The sequence below is a fragment of the Eubalaena glacialis genome, chromosome 18, assembly GCF_028564815.1.
Source record: "Eubalaena glacialis isolate mEubGla1 chromosome 18, mEubGla1.1.hap2.+ XY, whole genome shotgun sequence".
In the NCBI taxonomy this organism is placed as follows: domain Eukaryota; kingdom Metazoa; phylum Chordata; class Mammalia; order Artiodactyla; family Balaenidae; genus Eubalaena; species Eubalaena glacialis.
The window spans coordinates 53681565-53693312 of NC_083733.1; the positions used below are offsets into that span (position 1 = coordinate 53681565).

Consider the following 11748-nt stretch of genomic DNA (forward strand, 5'->3'; position numbering starts at 1 on the left):
TAAGGATCAGGGTGGGTGCAGGGCCTGTACTTCTTTAATCTGGCCTCAGGTGGTCTCCTGATGCACTTCTCTGGAATGAAGAATGCTTCATCAAATAGTTAACATCTTCCATTTGTTGGGGGTTTTAGTTCTGCAGAAGAGCGCAAAGATATTGTTATGTGTATTCCTTGAGGTGCAACCAGGATCTTGTCCCAAGGCTGCACTATTGTTTCTTGACTGCTCCTACCTTGTCTCTGCATCCCCTCCCTTCCCTGATTAGCAGCTGTTTGAACCTGCCCTCTGGAGCTCAAGGAAGGTCATGGAGGCTGAAGCCTATTTCCTACAAACAAGAAACGGGGGACACAGAAAGGCTTCCGTTGCCCAGGAGCCCTACAAGGTCCTGCTCGGTTTCAGTAGTGCTCAAGAGTACAGGCTTGGGAGTTTACCCTCAGAATCAGTTTACTTATTTGTAAAATGGAGATAATGTATAGCATCCATCCCACAGGACTGTTATGAGGACATATGGCCCGATATACGTAAAGTACTTGGGAGAGTGCTTGGCAGTTATTTTTTTATCAGTATTACCTAAGGAGGAGCAAGAATCAACCACCTAAGGAACCCAGGCGGGCTCCAGGAGGAAGGAACAGACACAGAGGATAATAGCTACTATTTACTAAGCATTTACTGCTTAATTTTGATAGGGGCCTAGAAAGTTGGGGCATGGAAACCTTTGTTCGCATTTTACAGATTAGGAGATTGTTGCTCAGCTCACTGTTTTGGGATCCCAAATTATTAAGCGCAAAGTCAGGATTCAAACTCAAGCTGAGCCAGCTTCCTGGGGAGAGGCTAAGGGCTAGACAGCCAGACTGCCTGGGGGAGCCAGATTTAGCTCCCTCTGAGGAGCCCTGAAAAAGTACTGGGCCCTCACAGGTTGGACGTTGGAAGCAGACAGCAAGGGAAAGATACCCAGAGGTGGCTTCAGTTGCCATTTTCCCTCTCAGCTGCATTCCGCACCTTGCCCACCACCCGACCTTGGGAACATCTAGCCTCAGAAACCAGGCTGTGGCCAGGGGACTCTTCCCGTGTCTGGGCCCCTCTTTAGAGACGGTAAGACTGAGACTACACTTTGGGCCCGTCCAGGAAAAATGGTGACCTGGTGACCCTGGTGACCCTGACTCAGGGGGTCAAGGGGTGTGGATGGAGAAGGCACAAGACAGTCCAATTCGTAGGCGGAACTGGACCGCCATCAGGGCTGTGCCGCAGGATCCCCGCCACAGATGCGGGCGCTTGTCCCCGGACTGTGGGCCAAACATAATTCGGGGCCTCCAGATGCTGCTTGTCGCGACAAGGCTAGGATAGGGGACAAGTGCCAAGAGTCCCAAGAGTTCCTTTCCGAGGAGGCCGAAAACCACATCTGTGAGCGGGTGGAGGCTGGCTTTGGGGCGAACATTCACACTACAACACTAGGGGGTGACCTTGGGCACGACGAGTCCTCAAGTCACCTCGGAGTTCTCGTCCCCGGGTGCTTGCACCTGGAACCAAGTGTAGGGAAAGACCTCAGCTCTTTAAAGTCAGGGCGGTGTCGGAATGCGAGGCACCGGAAACGCAGGACTGAGCCCGGGCGGCCGCACCCCATTACAGGAGGCGGTGCCGGCAGGCACACGCGCAGTTTCAATGTCGGCTCTAGGACCGTGCGGATGCCGCTGGGCCGCCCAGCAAGTGCCTAATCCAGCCTCTTCCGCCTGAGTCACCCGCCCCTCCCTGCGGAGCCGGACGCAGCTGGAGGCCGCGGAGCAGCACAGACTAGCGAACCGGCCGACGCGCGAGCGAGGTGGTGAGCGCCCAGTCCGGACTCCCCCTGCACTCCGTAAACCCGGCCCTGGAGGCCTCCAGACCCGAAGAGATCCTCAAATCTTGGCCTCAGGGGTCCACCACACCCACGATCTCAGATTCGAACCGTCAGATCTGTCCGGCCCTAGTTATCCCGCCCCGGGGACTTTTCCACCCTCCCTCTCAGGATCTAAAATAGGAGCCCATGGATTTGAGAGGTACCCCGTAAATTCAGCCCTGGGTGTGGCCTCCAGGACCACGATCCTGGATCCGTGCTCTCAATTCTAACGGGGACTCCGTTATCCCGGCCCCCGGGACTCACACTCAATATCTTAGACCCGAACCCATAGACACAGCGATGAGACTGTAATCCCGCTGCTGGTTGTACCTAAACCCTCAAGCCCACATTCTGGATTTCCTAAACTCTGCTCCAGGAGCCTCCAGGCGGAGAATTTCTGATCCACGCTCCCGACCCACCCCAAACCCCTAAATCAGTCTTAGGGCTCTGGATCTCAGATTCGAGAGCCAGCTTGGGGCCCCCATCTCGAGAACCCCACTTGACCTGGCCGGTGTCTGGTGCCTAATGATGCCTATGCGTAGACTCAGCCCAGAGTCCTTCAAGCCAGACGCGGACCCTTTGGACCGGGAGGAGGTTTCAAACCTGATCTTGCGTCCCTATGCCACCCAGCCAAGAACTACCTTCCCCCAGAAGCCCAGACCCCATCCCGAATGGACCCTCAAGCCGAAGCCGGAGGATAGGTCTCCGCCTAGAGGCTTCATACCACTCCCCCAAGTCCAGCAGTCAGAAATGCGTATTTCTGTGGGGGAAGGGGCGGGCTCAGGGACGAGACAGCCACCTGACCCCTTTTTCCCTCCTCAGGAATCTTGAGTCACAGCCATGTTCCTGGTTAACTCGTTCTTGAAGGGTGGAGGAGGCGGCGGGGGAGGCGGGGGCCTGGGCGGGGGCCTAGGGAATGTGCTTGGAGGCCTGATCAGCGGGGCCGGAGGCGGCGGCGGCGGAGGAGGAGGCGGCGGCGGCGGTGGCGGCGGTGGTGGCGGAACTGCCATGCGCATCCTGGGTGGGGTCATTAGCGCCATTAGGTAAGGCGGGGCCTGAGGAGGGGCGGGGCCTGGAGGAAGAGGCTTGTCCAGCCAGAATAGAATGGGGTAACCTGGACACTGACCAGGAACCTTAATTAGGCTGGGCCGGGCCTGGGCTAGGAGACCGGCCTTGAGGGGGCCGACCGTAATGAGTTCATGGGGGCGGGGCTTGACATGGGGGTAGTCTGTTGTGGGGACACAATCGGATGGGACCGGCGGGGCTTTGGGAGGTGGGGCTTAATGGGGCTGGCGCGGCCTACTTCCGCTAACCTGGAGACAAACGTTAAGGGGGCGGAGCCAGTGAGGCTGGGTATCACTTCATGGGGGCAAGGCTAGTCTTATGGGCGCGGCGTGGCCCTCGTAGGTGGGTCAATGAGGTGTGCCCAGAAGAGGTCTAACCGTAATGGGACAGGGGATATGGCCTTGAAGGGACAGGGCCTGGCTGGGAACTGGCTGGTTAAAATAGAAAAATGTGCTGGTGGAGGTAGGGCAGGGCGTCGGTAGGGGCCTCGTTAGTCTTGGCCACTGAGTGTGATCCCTTAAAGGGGTGAGAACTAATGGAGCTGGGGTGGGATCTTGGGAAGACACAAGTGTTCAGAAGCCGTGGCGATGGAGCAGGTTCCTAGACAGGTGGAACCCAGGAGGGTGGGGCCCCGGGAAGCTGGGGCCGAGCTTCTATGAAGTGAGCTCTCGTCTTTTGAGGAATCTGCCATTGCGTAGGTGTGCCCTGGCAAGAGGGTGTCCTACCGTGGGGGCACAACCAGGGCAGCGAGGATAGGGACAGGTGAGGACAAGGACTGATGAGGCGGGCGGAGGGAAGAGGTAGGTAGGGCGGCGAGCTGGGGGTTGGGGGCTTGGGGTGTGGGGGCTGGTGCTGCCCGTTGGAGGCCCCGCCCCCTGGCACTAACTCCCCCTTGTTTCCCTTCAGTGAGGCGGCTGCGCAGTACAACCCAGAGCCCCCGGTAAGCCACCCTTCATAATCGGAGACCCCTCTTCTTCAAAGGGACAAGGACCCATCCTTGTCCCTTTGAAGAAGCCCCACACCTCTCCTTATGAAATTTGTCTCATTAAGTCTCTGCCTTGTAACATCCTTAAACTTAGCTATATCCACTCCCTATTCATTGACCACCTCTCATTCATTGGTCACTCAGCCACCCAGCCCACTCTGACTTTCCCACCTAAGGCTGTCCTGGCCAGGGCACCCCTCCCCCTACCTGCTCTGAGATCTCCTCCCTCTGCAGCCCCCTCGCACCCATTACTCCAACATCGAGGCCAATGAGAGTGAGGAGGTCCGGCAGTTCCGGAGGCTCTTTGCCCAGCTGGCTGGAGAGGTAAGTAACCTGGGGCCCCCAGAAGTGTCCTAACCTTTCCATGCCTTCCCTCTGGATGCCCTTTACATGTACATTTGACCATGGCAATCCCAAAGTTCCCATCCTCCTTCATGACATGCCCAGACCCCTTTCAGTCACCCCTGACCCATTCCTAACTTCTCCCCCTAGGACATGGAGGTCAGTGCCACAGAACTCATGAACATTCTCAACAAAGTCGTGACCCGACGTGAGTGACTGGGGTCAACACACAGGGCAGGTTTAGAGGCATGGCGGCTGGGGTAGCTGTGATCTCTGGCCTCTGACTTTCAACCTGCATCCCACAGATCCTGATCTGAAGACTGATGGTTTTGGCATTGACACATGTCGCAGCATGGTGGCTGTTATGGATGTATCCTTGAGGGCAGTCTGGTGGAGGCCTTGGTGAAGAGGGGATTTTCTTTTTTGCTTTTCTTTCTTTTTTTTTTTTTGGCTGTGCTGCACGGCTTGTGGGATCTTAGTTCCCCAGCCAGGGATTGAACCCGGGCCCTCGGCAGTGAGGGTGAGGAGTCCTAACCACTGGACTGCCAGGGAATTCCCAAGAGGGGATTTTCTGAGAGCATGATTGGGGCAGTCAGTGTGTAGCTTTCATACCCACAGATGTAGACATGTATATATCAGAACACACACCCACCTTGGACATACGGCAATACATAATAACATCAGCTGTCATAACATGTTGCATAGGGTTAAACAAATCCAGCTCTGCCCTTAGCAAGGTTACTGAGCCTCTCTGTGCCTCAATTTGCCTCTCTGTAAAATCGGGTGAATTATAATGGTGATACCAAATTGGAGTTGCATGCAAATGGTTTAGCACAGTACATAGCACATAAGTGGTGTGTACATGCTAACTGTTACCATGATCTCACCCAGGTAGATTTTTCAGCTCTGAATCTGTTTCTCTGTCACTGGGGTATAATACTGGTGGGACTGGTGTCTTGAGGATTTAGTGACAAAAGTGACGTTCCTGAGAAGCTTAGCACTATCTGACGTGTACTTGGTCATTTGATAAGTCTTGGCCATTGTTGCTATTTATTGAGAATTTATCAAGTGCCAACCCCTGAGCTAAGGGCCTTATACCAATATACAGCCCTCTCATTCACTTTTATTTATTTGTTTATTTATATTTATTTATTTATTTTTTGGCTGCGTTGGGTCTTCGTTGCTGCACGTGGGCTTTCTCTAGTTGCCGCAAGCGGGGGCTACTCTTCGTTGTGGTGCGCGGGCTTCTCATTGCAGTGGCTTCTCTTGTTGCGGAGCACGGGCTCTAGGTGCGCGGGCTTCAGTAGTTGTGGCACGTGGGCTCAGTAGTTGTGGCTCGCGGGCTCTAGAGCCCAGGCTCACTAGTTGTGGCACACAGGCTTAGTTGCTCAGCGGCATGTGGGATCTTCCTGGACCAGGGCTTGAACCCGTGTCCCCTGCATTGGCAGGCGGATTCTTAACCACTGCGTCACCAGGGAAGTCCCATATACCCTTGTTTTTTACATGTCCTAACATTTATAACATTGAATTACTGTTGAAGAATTTTATAAATGAGGAATTCCCTGTGGTTATGTTTAAAGAGAGTCCTTATCATTTAGAAATATAGACTAAAATAAGTATGGCAAAATGAACAATGAAGCCACACCCAAGGTGACATGACTAGGGTGGGATGGGAGCTGGGGTTTTAGCCCAGGTTCCCCTGCTTGGCCATTATCATCATCATGTACACAGTGCACACATCTGGGTACATTTATTCTTAATACCCTCTCACCAGAGTGACACGACCGGCAAACTGGGCTTCGAGGAATTCAAGTACTTGTGGAACAACATCAAAAAGTGGCAGGTGTGCGCAGCCTCTGAAACTCCTAGCACAGAGACCCCCAAGCCATGGAGATGCCATGCCCCATGATGCTTAGTTGAACCCTGACCTCCTTGTCCCCACAGGCCATATACAAACAGTTTGACATTGACGGTTCAGGGACCATTGGCAGCAGTGAACTCCCGGGGGCCTTTGAGGCAGCAGGTGTGGCTGGCGGGAACGTGATGGGGCTGGGGGTGGGACTGGTGAGGCAGCCCCCACTGAGCTGGGCTGAGCCTGAATCCTGGGGCTGGGAGGGCTGGGCTCTGTGGCCCCCACACCTGAGAGACAGTCGTTCTCAGGATTCCACCTGAATGAGCATCTCTACAACATGATCATCCGACGCTACTCAGATGAGGGAGGGAACATGGATTTTGACAACTTCATCAGCTGCCTGGTCAGATTGGATGCCATGTTCCGTGAGTGACACCCCAGCTTTCTTCCTGGGTGGGGATTTGTCCAACTTCCATCCGCCAAGCCTCCTCTGAGCCTGACCCTGAGGTGGGCAATGTTAGGGGCACAGCAGTGACTGAAACAGGCCTAGTTTCTGCCCTCATGTTACTCACAGTCCAGAGGAGGGGAGGCAAATTACCAGACAGTGACGGCTCAGAATGGTTACGGCTGGGATTGGGGAAGCCTAGGCAGAGCGATGAGGGCTGTGAGGGGGAAGCTCAGGGCAGATGGGGTTTAGATTTGTGACTGGGGGAGCTCTCACAGCTATTCAACCCTAACAAGGCACCTGATGCAGCTTAAGGGGTCAAGGAGGGCTTCCTGGAGGAGGGAGGGCACATGTGAGTGGGGACCTGATGGATGAGGAGGAGTGACCCCAGCAAGAGGGTGGGGACGAGCGCTGCAGCGGGAACAGCCTGTGCGAAGGCCTAGAAAGGAAAGAGTAGATGGTGCTTTGGATGATTTTGGTTGGACTTGGTTCAGAGTGCCAAGGAAGGGGGTGGGATGGGGAGACATAAGGCTGGGAGGGGTCAGTAGGGGCTGGATCATGAGGGCTCTTGTGAACATTAATGCACTGAATCCTTGAGACAGCCCTGCGAAGTGGGAATTATTGTCCCCATTTTCTGGAGGAGGAACCTAGGGTTCAAGGAGGCAAAATTTCTTGCTCACAGCCACTTAGCTAGGAAGTTGCAAAGCTAGAATTTGAACTCAGATTTGTCTGAGAGACTTGCATAAAAGGAGGCAGGAGCAATGGGCCTGGTCAGGCTGTGCAGGCTGTGAATGCCAAGTTCAGGGGTGCTCAGACTCTACTGGGGACAGTGGACAGGGTCCAGGCAGGGGAATGACAGGGTCTCAGGTTTAGCTTTAGGAAGACCTCCCGGCCTCCCAAGAGCCCAGGGAGGACAATGCATTAAGAGCATGGGGAGAGGAAAAGGGGGTAGGTATGTCGGGGACATGAAGGGAAGGTGGGAGAGGACGATAGGGCAGATGATGCCAAAAGTCATGTATGAGAGGGCCCAAGAAATGGCCTTGGATTTACCAGCAAGAGGGCCAGCAGTGGGTGCAGCATCCGGGGTACCAGGCGAGTGGGCCCTTGAGGGTGGTAACTGAGTGGTGAGTGAAAGAGAAGCCACAAAGACAGTATGGGCGCCTGTTTGCCTACTGGTTTGGCTGTGAGTGAGGAACATGGAGTCGAGTTTCAGGGCAGGAGTGGGGACCACACCGGCCTGTAGGAGCAGGAAGTGCAGCACCTCCTTCCGGTAGCCTGCTTAGGCTGGAACCGTGTGGAGCCGGTCGGTGGGAGGCTGGGGCTTGGGCGGAGGGGTGATGGGGGGCATGCAGGTCAGGATATGGAGCCCATTATTGAGGTGGGTAGCAGTCTGGGTTCCAATCCCAGTTTCCTCACTTTTTCGCTCTGTGACATGGGGCAGATCACTGCACTTCTCTGTGCCTTATTTTTTTAAAAAATATTTATTTATTTAGGCTGCGCTGGGTCTTAGTTGTGGCACGTGGGATCTTTGTTGCGGCATACAGGATCTTTTTCTTTTTAGTTGCGGCATGTGGACTTCTTAGTTGTGGCATGCATGTGGGATCTAGCTCCCGAACCAGGGATTGAACCCGGGCCCCCTGCATTGAGAGCGTGGAGTCTTACCCACTGGACCACCAGGGAGATCCCTCTGTGCCTTATTTTTAAATGACACTTATCTCACAGAATCGGATTAAATGAGTTCATACATGGAAAGCGCTTTATACATTGCTTGGCACAGAGTACTAGCCATTATTATTGTCATCCCATATATTAATATATTTTTATTCTAAAAGCCAATCCCTCCAACCCTTCCTTTCTCCAGGTGCCTTCAAATCTCTTGACAAAGATGGCACTGGACAAATCCAGGTGAACATCCAGGAGGTAAGAACCCCCATCCTGAGATGTGGGATCCTAGCAGGGGGCCCCTCCCTCAGTCCCATGTACCAGCTCTGGGCTGGGGCTCCCTCTCTCCTATTTTCCCAGCGACCCCTGGGTGAGGGCAGAGAAGGGCTGCTGGTATTTTTAGGTTCCCTGGTCCTCACTCTCAGTGCCTTCCTCTCCCCAGTGGCTACAGCTGACCATGTATTCCTGAATGGGAGTCCCAGACCTGCCCCCTCATCGCCTCGCTGTAGGAGTCACCTTGGACTCTTCAGTCTCCCCCAGGGCTGATCCTGTTTGCAGTCACATCTTCATGGCTCCTGCTGACCCACAGGCCTTTCTGTTCTCCCAGCCCTTGGCACCTGGATTCTCAGTCAACAGCCAGGGCCCAACATGCTTCAACACACCCTGCCCCAGCACACCCATCTCACATCTACTCCATAATCCTTCTCTTGCATCTGTGCCAAGCCCAACGTTTGTGTTGCTTGCACACCCCAAGGGCCCTTCTCAGTTCTGGGAGGATCACTCCAGTCCCTACACACCCTGGCACACCCATTCAGTTACCACCCAGGCAGCTGAACTCCAGGCTATAACAGGCCACATGCCCCAGTGCCTTTGTCTGTATTCTGCTCCCAGCCTGCCAGGCCCAGGAGGAAATAAATGCACCCTAGTTGCTGCTCTCTCTGAGATCTGCCTCCTGTTCTGAGAGTTGAGGGGTGGCTCTGGCTCTGTTTGGGGCAGAGGGAGTCTGCCTCCGCCTGTCTTCTAATCCTGGTCTTTTTTCAAATTCTCGATCCCAGTTGAGCTGTAGCCTCATCCTTTTTGGGTTTTTTTTTGGCCCCGCTGCATGTGGGATTTTAGTTCCCTGGTCCAGGATTGAACCTGCGCCCCCTGCATCGGAAGTGCGGAGTCTTAACCACTGGACCTCCAGGGAAGTCCCTGTAGCCTCATTCTTGCTGAGATCTCTCACAGAGCCTGTGGAGGCCAAGACTAGAAGCCTGGACCATCTCTGCTTCTGCTCCAAGAGCCACGCTGGTGGGAGGTCTCAGTGCTACCCCTGGCTCTGTCCCCCAAGGCCATGTTTGCCCCTCTCAGCTTCTGTGCTTGAATGAGTCTGTCCTCACTTGCCTCTGCCTCTGTGTGTCATACATTATGCTCAGCATCTTCCTTCCTACCCTCCGGCCTCTGCAGGGAGAGGGGCTGCCATCCCAGGATACAAAGCCCCTGTCCTATTCCAGGTCCCCAGGCCCTGAGGGGCAGCCCAGGGGTGCTGTGTGGGGCTCCCAGCCCTTCTGGGAGGGCTGAGAGGCAGCGACATTCTAGGGATAGCCCTGCTGTAGCGTCAGAGACTCAGGGCTGGGGCAATGGTCTGTCTACAGGGCAGAGATCACTTGCTGGTGGAAGGCTGGGAGGTACACACACGGAGGACAGAGCTGGGCTGGCTTCCCCAGGAAGCCAGCACATTTATTGATGCTTGTTCAGGTCCTGCAGACTTCTTGGTTTCACTTCTTGCGAGGGAAGGAGGCCCAGCCAAGGAAGTACAGGCTGTAGACAGTGCCTAGGGAGGGAGTGTGGGGGGATACAGAATGAGACCCTAATTCCCTCCCTGAGCCCCCTGCAGACTCCCCAGTCACCATCCTGGATCTCAGCCCTACTTCAGGCTCCAGCTCCCTTCCCAAACTGCACTTCAACTGGGGAAATGCTGGACCTTGATCCAGACCGGGCTTTGGGCTTTCTCCCCAGACCCATCACTACCTCAGCCGCCCTCCTGGGACAGAAGCCCAAGCCCTAGGGTGCTTCCTCCCTATTTGCCAGCCCAGAGCCCCATACCGTCCCACACCAGCTCAGAACCCAGTCCCCTCCCAAAACCCCAGCGCTGGAACCAGCCCCTTCCCCACTCCATCTCGAGTCCCGCCTCCTCCCGCAGTTCAGGCCGAGCCGGGCCCTGCACTCACCTCCCAGACACAGAGCCATAGTCACTCGATACAGGATGTTGTCGGTTAGGCCGCCCTTCAAGTGCACCGGGAGGTCATTGTCCGCCTGGATGTTGGGGGTAAACGATTGGAAAGGCGCTGCCTACTCGGTAGACCTTAAGCCCCTGCCTCCCCCAACTCCTCTTCAGGACCAAGCAGGCGGCCCCGAGTCCTCCCCCCGCCCCGCCTACCTGGAAGAGTTTCTGTTTCTCAGCCACTCGGTTCTCGAAGCGGTTCCGGGCGGTTGAGCTAAAGCAGCGTACCAGTGCCTGGGAGACCTGTGGAGAGGGGATGGCTGGGTATTGGAGGCGCCTGGAGGGGTGTCCCGGAGGAGGTCCCGCTGGGGAGAGGGTGTCGGACTTTCCGAGGCTCTGACTCGGGGACGATCCTGTCCCATGGGAGCGTCTCAAAGGCAAGATCCGAACTGGCAGCAAGAGTGGGGGAGGGTGTCCTGTCAAGAAAGGCCCAGAAGAAGGGGACTCGTGCCTAGAGGGTCTGGCTTGGAGGCTATCAGGCTGTCTAGAGGGTACTATTGGAAGAGGACTGGACCCAGAAGGGAGACTCATGTTCTGCGGGTCCAAGCACCGGAGAGGTTTTTTGCAGTTTCCTGGATTAATGGGAGGAGCTCAGGTGCCGGGAACGTCAGGACTGGATCTGGAGTGCCTGGGGGATGTCCCGGCTGCCCGAGAGCTTCGGGGGCGGGGAAGGGGTGTTACCTTCCCGGTGCCTAAGTCTCGAGGTATAACGGGAGCCCTGGATGAAGGGAAGAAGTTCAAACTCGGGGCTTTGGGCCATGTTAACGGGTCCCCGGCTGTCTCAGAAGCTCTTGGACTGGGAGCTGGGGGGAGGGGGCCCCAGGCTTATTAGGAGGGAGTCCCGAGCCCTGAAGGGGGCTCACGTTCCAAGTCCCCAGATCCCGGGATGTTTGGGAAGTCTCGTATAGGGGCGAGGGCTTCCGGGTTGGGGGCCCCAGCCTGACCCGTGGGGGCCCTCACCCGCAAGGCCCTCATCCTGCGTCCTCCTCTTCGGCCGGAGTCACCTCCCCTCTCCGCCCAAGGACAGACGGTGCCCTCCCCTCCGGGGGAGTCCCAGGCCACGCCCTCGGCGCGCCCCGGGACAGCGAGGTCCCGGCGGCCGCTTTCCGATTCGTCCAATAGGTGGGCGGAGAAGACGCTGCAACCCCGTCCCCGCATCCCAGCGCCAAATGGTTGGAGCACCCATCTGTTACTCAACTCGGAATTCTGTTGGTCCGCGTGGAGAGGAAAGCGGTTCCAGAGAATTCATTTTTGGGTTGTTTCTGCG

At 55.8% G+C, this 11748-nt stretch overlaps 2 protein-coding genes across 4 annotated transcripts; one reads left to right on the forward strand and one right to left on the reverse strand.

The window, feature by feature from the left end:
* The first annotated feature begins 1704 nt into the window (after window positions 1-1704).
* On the forward strand, window positions 1705-9160 carry CAPNS1 (calpain small subunit 1). 3 transcript variants are annotated; one of them, XM_061174173.1, is made up of 11 exons: window positions 1705-1813; window positions 2690-2910; window positions 3839-3872; window positions 4152-4241; window positions 4410-4467; window positions 4565-4629; window positions 6034-6102; window positions 6204-6282; window positions 6420-6536; window positions 8418-8476; window positions 8661-9160. In XM_061174173.1, exons 2-11 carry the CDS (start codon window positions 2708-2710, stop codon window positions 8685-8687), a joined length of 801 nt encoding a protein of 266 aa, XP_061030156.1. In that variant the 5' UTR covers window positions 1705-1813; window positions 2690-2707; the 3' UTR covers window positions 8688-9160. The 3 variants fall into 3 exon arrangements, with proteins under 3 accessions (XP_061030156.1, XP_061030158.1, XP_061030157.1); XM_061174175.1 differs by having other exon boundaries at window positions 1710-1810; XM_061174174.1 differs by having other exon boundaries at window positions 1714-2027.
* A 739-nt stretch (window positions 9161-9899) lies between these two features.
* Window positions 9900-11547, reverse strand: LOC133078977 (cytochrome c oxidase subunit 7A1, mitochondrial). The gene is made up of 4 exons (XM_061174210.1): window positions 11442-11547; window positions 10638-10724; window positions 10429-10513; window positions 9900-10031 (listed from the first exon to the last, which is right to left on the reverse strand). Exons 1-4 carry the CDS (start codon window positions 11454-11456, stop codon window positions 9976-9978), a joined length of 243 nt encoding a protein of 80 aa, XP_061030193.1. The 5' UTR covers window positions 11457-11547; the 3' UTR covers window positions 9900-9975.
* Window positions 11548-11748: the final 201 nt, after the last annotated feature.

Excerpts from the sequence above, each read along its gene's own strand:
- CAPNS1 (XM_061174173.1), top strand. The coding sequence starts at position 2,708 with ATGTTCCTGGTTAACTCGTTCTTGAAGGGTGGAGGAGGCGGCGGGGGA. Across the intron at positions 3,873-4,151 it reads AGTACAACCCAGAGCCCCCG|CCCCCTCGCACCCATTACTC; the intron begins GTAAGCCACCCT and ends CTCCCTCTGCAG. Across the intron at positions 6,103-6,203 it reads ACAACATCAAAAAGTGGCAG|GCCATATACAAACAGTTTGA; the intron begins GTGTGCGCAGCC and ends TTGTCCCCACAG.
- LOC133078977 (XM_061174210.1), bottom strand. Across the intron at positions 10,514-10,637 it reads AGAAACAGAAACTCTTCCAG|GCGGACAATGACCTCCCGGT; the intron begins GTAGGCGGGGCG and ends CCCAACATCCAG. Across the intron at positions 10,032-10,428 it reads TATGGCTCTGTGTCTGGGAG|GCACTGTCTACAGCCTGTAC; the intron begins GTGAGTGCAGGG and ends CTCCCTCCCTAG.